The sequence below is a fragment of the Henckelia pumila genome, chromosome 4 (assembly GCF_033568475.1).
Source record: "Henckelia pumila isolate YLH828 chromosome 4, ASM3356847v2, whole genome shotgun sequence".
Lineage (NCBI taxonomy): Eukaryota > Viridiplantae > Streptophyta > Magnoliopsida > Lamiales > Gesneriaceae > Henckelia > Henckelia pumila.
The window spans coordinates 116,153,958-116,162,315 of record NC_133123.1 but is presented as its reverse complement, the minus strand read 5'-3'; the positions used below and the strand labels follow the sequence as shown (position 1 = coordinate 116,162,315).

The 8,358-nt window shown below is 31.4% G+C and overlaps 1 protein-coding gene across 1 annotated transcript; it reads right to left on the bottom strand.

Moving 5' to 3' along the window:
• Window positions 1–3,296: 3,296 nt before the first annotated feature.
• LOC140861601 (uncharacterized) lies at window positions 3,297–3,764 on the bottom strand. Its single transcript, XM_073264623.1, has 2 exons — window positions 3,612–3,764; window positions 3,297–3,506 (listed from the first exon to the last, which is right to left on the bottom strand). Exons 1-2 carry the CDS (start codon window positions 3,762–3,764, stop codon window positions 3,297–3,299), a joined length of 363 nt encoding a protein of 120 aa, XP_073120724.1.
• Between the last annotated feature and the right edge of the window lie 4,594 nt (window positions 3,765–8,358).

Sequence of the window (8,358 nt, the reverse complement as noted above, 5' to 3'; positions counted from 1 at the left end):
GTAGTTTGATGTATCTTTTGCTATTTTAATTTGCTACTATCTTTTGCGGGTATGATCAACCTCCTTAAGTTTTGCTACATCGATTCGCCGAGATATTTGATGACAGCGCCACTAAAATCTTATGGGCTCGCGAAATTCATAACATGGCCTTGCTAATATAAAGTTTTTCTTAGATTTTGGTAGGTTCAAGTTCATGTTATAGAATTAGCTAGGATGGACATGGTAGCACTTTTGTGGTCAACTTGATCGCACTTTGATCGTTTAAATTAAATAAATTGTCTGTTTTTTTTTTAGGTATCTCGGATCTCCAAGTCAAAGTTATTGTAGCCAAATAATTATGATGACAAACATGAAGATTCGAGGTTTGAAAATGGGGTCGATTATTGAACGGTATGGAGAAAAGACACAATCATTCACCAAAGACAGATTGTGCATCAGACTCTCAAGGAGTTGCTGACTAACCCTAAATAATGACTCAAGTGTATCTAATCAAAACCTGAATTTTTTATTTTATTTTTTGAAGTGAAATCCTGAATATTTAAGTCTAAGCAAAACCTTGGATCCTGAAATTTTTAAGTCTAGCCAATTTGCGCTGGTGATTTTTAGTATAAAGCTAAAACAAGGGGAACAATAAAAAATAAATGAGCTATCTGAACAAAACTTAAAAAATTAAATAATAGTTTATATTAAATTCAGTTACGTACCTTCTTTGACATCTATATAAAACAGTTAGGAGACGATAACATACTATAATGCAGCTAGGAATGATGAATAAAAACAATTAAAAATCATGAATAAGTATTTATTAAAATCCAAAACCTAAGATTTGAAAATTGGAATGTTGTGAACAAAAATGGAAAAAGAGATTGTTTTTTTTAAAAAATCATACTTTTACAAATTATTAATTCAATTACTTTACATTTGGCATATTTTGCTTAAGGAAGAATATATACAAAAAATATAATTCCAAATATTCTCTAAATTGGATATAGAGTATTAAAAAAAAAAACCAGAGAGATTTTTTTATTAAAAAAAATTCTGAATAAATTTAAGCTTAAAAAAATGAAAATAACAAAAATTAAGTACAATATTAAATATAAACCCAATAAAAAATATTATAAATTATATATAAAGCCTAATAAAAAAAATTCAAAATTTAAGTATTTATAATTTGTTTAACCGAATTAACCGAGGACGAAAACCGAAAATTTGGATATCCATTTTTTACTACACAATACATCAGTTTCCCTATAATTTAACATATCTTTATTTTTTAATTTTTTTTTCTCTATCCTTCATATTTTTTAATTATTTTTCCTCTCTCCTCCATATTTGGGTTGAGTTTTATTAATTGAGTTGAGTTCTGGGTGGAGTTTAATTGAAATTTACTATATGTTCATCCTATTACACATAATAGCATGTGTTTTTTGAGTTTGAGTTGAGTTTTTATACTTGGGTCGAGTTTTATTAATTGAGTTGAGTTCTGGGTGGAGTTTAATTGAAATTTACTATATGTACATCCTACTACACTTAGTAGCATGTGTTTTTGAGTTTGAGTTGAGTTTTTATATTTGAGTCGAGTTTTATTAATTGAGTTGAGTTCTGGGTGGAGTTAATTGAAATTTACTATATGTGCATCCTACTACCATTAGTAGCATGTGTTATTGTAAGGCCCAGAAATATTAAATTATTAATAATGAGATTTGAGAATTAAATTCCATATTATGAGCTAATATTTATTTGAAAAGCTAAAGAAATTATAGATTTAATTTTCGAGCCGAAAATATTTACTTTGAGAATTTTCGGATTTTGAAAACTCTAAATATTCCCAAAGTTCATCCTATTACGCATAATAGCATGTGTTTTTTGAGTTTGAGTTGAGTTTTTATACTTGGGTTGAGTTTTATTAATTGAGTTGAGTTCTGGGTGGAATTTAATTGAAATTTACTATATGTTCATCCTACTACACTTAGTAGCATGTGTTTTTGAATTTGAGTTGAGTTTTTATATTTGGGTCGAGTTTTATTAGTTGAGTTGAGTTCTGGGTAGAGTTAATTGAAATTTACTATATGTGCATCCTACTACCAAGGACGGATGTATTATATGGGCAAAACCGGCCAATTGTCCGGCAGGTTTTGCATATAATTTGTAGCTAATACCCATTGTAGAATTGTAATGTATAATACAACTAGATTTATGCATATCCATGCAATATTATGATATATCTCTAAAATATAAATAAAGATATGATAGGATTTTTATCATATCATCACAATGGGTATTAGCTACAAATTATATGCAAAACCTGCCGGACAATTGGCCGGTTTTGCCCATATAATACATCCGTCCTTGGTTGTCATAAGACCAATTCCTTCCTTTTCTCGGTGTAATAAGAGGGTATTATTAGGAAATTAAAAAAATCCATATCATCTTACCAATTAAAGCGGTGTTCAAACTTTTTTTTTTTGATAGGTAAATTGTAACTTTTATTAATAAGAATAAATAAAATTTTTTGTTACAATATTAACCACCCAAAAAGAAAAATTTCCAGGCCCCCAAAAGAAAGAAGCACAAGAAGAAATAGCAAATTTAGCAAGAGAGTGAGCCACTTCATTAGCCGTTCTCCGAACATGGTACAAAGAAATGATAGATAATCTAGTTATAAGAGCCTTTATCTCTGTCGCACACAAACCAACATAACTCAGATCACTTAATGACTCTGTGACTGCTTGCAATGTCAAAAGTGAATCAGTTGAGATCATGACTTGCTGTATGTTATTTTCTTGGATGATTTTGAGTCTTTCTCGAATTGCCAATAGTTTCCCTTGCACAACAGAATCCGATTTTGGAATAACCCGACCAAAAGCTGCCACTATCATACCTTGAGAGTTGCGTATCACACCCCCTAAGAGCATGTTCAATGGTGAGATGATGTTGGTGAGATGAAGTTGGTAACTTCATTGCATGATGATGTCAGCGATGAAGACTTCATTGCTTGGTTCTGCGAGGGTGAGATGATGTTGTAGAGAGAATATTGCAATATTAATTTTTTATTCTATTAAATATATTTTTATTGAAACACAAAAAAAATTTTCACAATTAAAAATTTTAATATTACAGAAAATTAAGAAATACACAAATAAATTTTTATTTCATTAAATATATGAATAATTCAACACAATAAAATTTCATATTTAAAATTTTATATTACACATATTTAATTTAAAAGTTTACACATAAATTTAAAAACATAATTTTAAAAATCACACACATAATTAAGAAAAAAAAATTCATTATTAATTATTCATTCCATGAAAACTCCAGATATGTTCGATCAAATCATTCTGAAGCTTATTATGCAAATCTCTGTTTCGAATGCCGACACGTTGCTCCAAAAAAGCGTTAAACTCTACGGTAGGATCTCTCGAAGTAACAATATCCTGTGGCACGTATTCATTATCAGGAGCAGGAAAATCACGATCTTCGAGAATATCCTCTCTTTCGTCCTCCACAATCATATTATGAAAAATTGTGCAAGTTTTCATTATATATTATATAATCCAAATCAATTGGATCCCACATGCGGGATGAACCTCTCACAATGTGCCAACCGCTTGGTGTACACCAAATGCTCGTTCAACATCTTTTCTCACGCCTTCTTGATATCTTGCAAATGTCCTATGTTTTTGTGAGAGAGGCCGAGTGATGGTCTTGACAAAGGAAGCCCAACATGGATAAATACCGTCGGCAAGATAATACCCCATGTTGTACTCGTTCCCGTTCACCTCAAACCGCACTGGAGGGGCTTAACCCTTTGCAAGGTTTAAGAACAAATTGGACCTCTCTAGCACATTGATGTCGTTATTACATCCCGGTACGCCGAATTATGCGTGCCAAATCCATAAATCTTTTGATGCAACTGCCTGAAGTATGATTGAAGATTCTTTTTGATGTCCACTTTGATATTGTCCTGCCCAAGCTGTTGGACAATTTTTCCAAGCCCAGTGCATACATTCAATGCTTCCAAGCATCCCGAAAAAACACTTCGATCATTTTCAGCAGTAAGCCTTGCAACATCCTCACGTGTTGGTTGTCTAAAATATTGCTCAGAAAATATATCATACACCGCCCAGCAAAATATTTTCAAACATTCTAACGGAGTCGATGCGCCTATTCTCAAGTATTCATCAACGACGTCACCCGCTACATCATATGCAAACAGTCGAACTGCAGCCGTAACCTTCTGAAGTGATGACAAACCAAGCATACCGATTGCGTCCCTTCATTGGACAAAGTAAGGCACATTCATCTTTAAAGCTTCAACAATTCTTAGAAACAAAGACATCCCTCATTCGAAATCATCTTCAAAAATCTTTCTTGCTGTAGACGGGACTATCGGCGAAATAATCTTTATATAATCTCTCAGCCCCCACAATATACTTTCTCGATCTTTTTGTTTTCTTTTGTAGCCACGTTTGCAGCTTGACTCTTCCATTTCATGCAAAGCTGCGTGCTCCAAAAATCGATAGCTTGGTTGTAATATTGTCGTGAATAAAAATTGATCAATCATGTGATCTGAAATTTCATCATCCGATGATGGTGATGAATAAGAAGAAGAACTCTTGTATGCCATGAACAACAAATGCGTTTAAAATTTGTTTGAAGGAAATTGGAGTGTTTTTGAAGCTATAATGAAGTAAATTTATAGGATATTCAAGAATATTGACGTTACTAGCCGTTGGACATTTTATCCAATTTTTTAAAATGATTTATCTATTTTTTTAAAAAATATTGAATGCTAAAATGATATTGACCATTGATCTACAACAACCAAATCATTTCATCCACTCTTTTATATTTAATTTAAAATTATATTATTATAATTTTTATTTTAAAATTTTTTAAATTATTTTTAATAATTTAAAACGACCAGATTAATCTGGACCGTTGGATCTCCAACGGCCAGTTTAATCTGACCCTTCAATTTTAAAAAAAATAAATAAAAAATTAAAAATTATAAAAGCAGATAGCCGTTAGATATTTTTTTTAAAAAAATTTTAAAAAAATAAAAGAAGGGGCATCACCGCGCGGAGGGTCTCCGCGCGGGGCCCACTTCTTTCTCGCATGCGGATAACGTCCGCGTGCGAGATTCTCGCCCCTTGAAGGGGCGAGAAAATAAAGTGGGGCGAGGAATCCCACTTCATCGCTGGGCTTTCTCGCCCCTTGTACATGGCCTAATCCACACTGATTTTCTATTTCTTGGAAACTTGCATCAACATCCATTCTCAGATAACCATCTGGCGGTGGGTTCCACTTGGTTTCTGTCATAGCTGGTAAAGAGCTTTGAGAGATAAAACAGTCCCTTTTGGCCTGTCTGAATTCTTCCAACAAATGAGTTGCATTTTGGATACAAGGTCTTCCTTCACTGTTCTCACATTGATGCACTTTACGACATCTCCAATTCCAAACCAACCAAGACTGCATTGCAAATTCCTCCATTTCTACTCGATTTAAATGGTCCAATAAAAGTGGTGCTCAAACTTAATATAATAGTAGTATATATGTATATCCCTCTATATATAAAGTAATGGCTTTTAAAACCTCTTGTTATAAGAATCAGGTGACAAACCCTTACAAATTAGCAATTATGCAAATGTGCCTGATTTTTTAGAACACTATTTGGAAAGACTTTTAATTTTGTATAGGGTGTTTAAGTTTCTTAATTTTCCCTCTTGCCTTGTGAAAGAAGAAAAATATTCGGTAACAAATTTAAGAGGGTTTTAGTAATTTTTAAGCATCATGTAAATATCATATATATTCGATCAGAGAGTATTTGTAATTACTATAAAAAAAATTTAATTACTGGATTTTGGTTTAATTAATATCTTTTTGGGTTTGTTTCTTAGATTTAGCTGATTCTATGTTAGCTGCTGCGTAATTGAAATACCAAAGCTGATTGAGATGTTGATTGTGCTTCTACAAAAGTAAATATGGTAAAAAAAATTTGTATTGAAATAATTTATTTATTGTTATAAATTTAGTGGAGAAAGATGAGAGAATAAAAGACGAGAGAAATATCAAAGAGAAATATAAGTATATCTTATATGAACTAAACACCTCTATTTATAGGGTAGAGATATTAGTGTATAGAAGTAAAATTACAATCAAATCAATCACCTAAATATCATCTATATATTACACTTCCCCTGAGATGATTGATGGAGAATCCAACGTTGCCTCCTTAAAAACTTGTCAGTAAAATCCAGTGAGAAAAACCTGAACGAAAGAAAAAGAGTACAACAATTGATACTCCCCCTGATTTCAATCACTGAAGATCTTTTAATTGATGCATCCTTATATTATGTACCAATTTCTTGAATGTTGATGTCGACAATTCTTTTGTGAATAAATCAGCTTGCCACTTAGAACGAATTTGTTGGACATCAATATCACCTTTCTTCTGAAGTTAGTGTGTAAAGAAATTTTTGGTGAAATGTGTTTCATTCGATCGCCTTTGAAATATCCTCCCTTTAGTTGTGCAATGCACGCAGTATTATCTTCGAAAATAGTCGTCGGGCTATCTTTTGTTGTTGGTAGTCCGCATGATTCTTGAATATATTGGATTACAGACCTTGACCATATAAACTCTCGGCTTGCTTCATGCATTGCAATGATCTCAGAGTGATTTGATGATGTCGCTGTCAAAGTTTGCTTTGTCGACTTTCATGAAATTGTGGTACCCCCTCGTGTAAACACATAACCCGTTTGGGATTTGGATTTATGTGGATTTGAAAGATAACCTGCATTTGCATACCCTATTAAAGAGAAATTTTATTTTTTTGAATAAAATAATCACATGTCAGTTGTACTGCGAAGACAATGAAATATGTGTTTTACACCATTCCAATGTCTTTGGGTTGGAAAAGAGTTATATCTTGCTAGAATGTTGACAGAAAATGCTATATTTGATCGAGTACAATTTGCAAGATATGACAACGCGCCAGTTGCACTAAGATATGGTACTTCAGGACCAATGATATTTTCTCCATCTTGAAGTGGACGAAAAAGATTTTTATTAATGTCGAGTTATCGAGCGACCATTGGTGATACTAACGAATGTGATTTGTCTATGTAAAAGCATTTGATGAACTCCTACTGATAAATGTTCAACTTGCAATCCAAGACAAAAATTTGTTTTCCACAAATATTTAATCTCAAAATCAGTTTTTAAATAATTTTCATTTTTGGTGAACTCTTCGGGAGTTCCTATAAGATTTAGATCATCGACATACACTGTCACGATTCTAAAACCCTCATCCGTCTTTTTTTGTGTGTGTAAAAAACGCATGGGCAAATAACATTATTTGTGTAATCTTCTTGTAGTAAATACTTACTAAGGCGATTGTATCACATGTGCCCGGACCACGTGTCAATTCTATGAGACGAATATCTTATTTGACTCAGCATCAGTGTTTTCATAACCGGATCGGTGATCGAATCAGTTTACTTAAAAAAAACGGTCCAACCGGTCGAATCATTTTAACCGAACGGTCGAACCAAAAAACAGTTTATATAATATAATATAATAAATAATCTATTTTGAATTTTAAAAAGTAAAAAATATATATAAATAGACAAATATATATATATATATATATCATAATTTGAAATCTAAATAAATATGTAAATATATTCAAAATATCAATTATAGTTCTAAATTATTTAAATAAAGAATTATTTAATTTTAAAAAAATCAATAATTATTAAAATAAATTTTTTAATGAAGTAAAAATTCCAAATAATCATGTATATATATATAAAAATATTAAATTTAAGTTTTTAAAAATACATGTCCTAATAAGGGTTAGAGATCCCTTATTTATAGGGAGAGAATTTTAGTCCACGTAGAATTGTAATGTATAATACAACTAGATTTATGCATATCAATGCAATATTATGATATATCTCTAAAATATAAATAAAGATATGATTTAGCAAACAAACAAAACTTGATAAGAAGTCTAGTGTTGAAAGAAATGTTTTTATTTTCGAACTCGTTGGTGGCACGTTTGAAATTTCTTTTCTCACAACGGCTGATAGTATCATTTAGGTTAAGACAATTGAAAGTGAAATCTGACCTTCTTAAAAAAAATACTGTTGTGATGAATCATATCGTAGTTTGGTCAGTTACATGTTCTAAAAATTATTTGTTTACCCACCTTTTTGAGCCCTTTTGGTTGAATTTTCTCATATTATCCTGGTTTAAGGTTTTAGGATGTCTTCGAGAGATAAATGTTTTTACTTTTTATACTCTGAGAAATGTATACTTGAGAATTAATTTTGGATAAAAACATGACT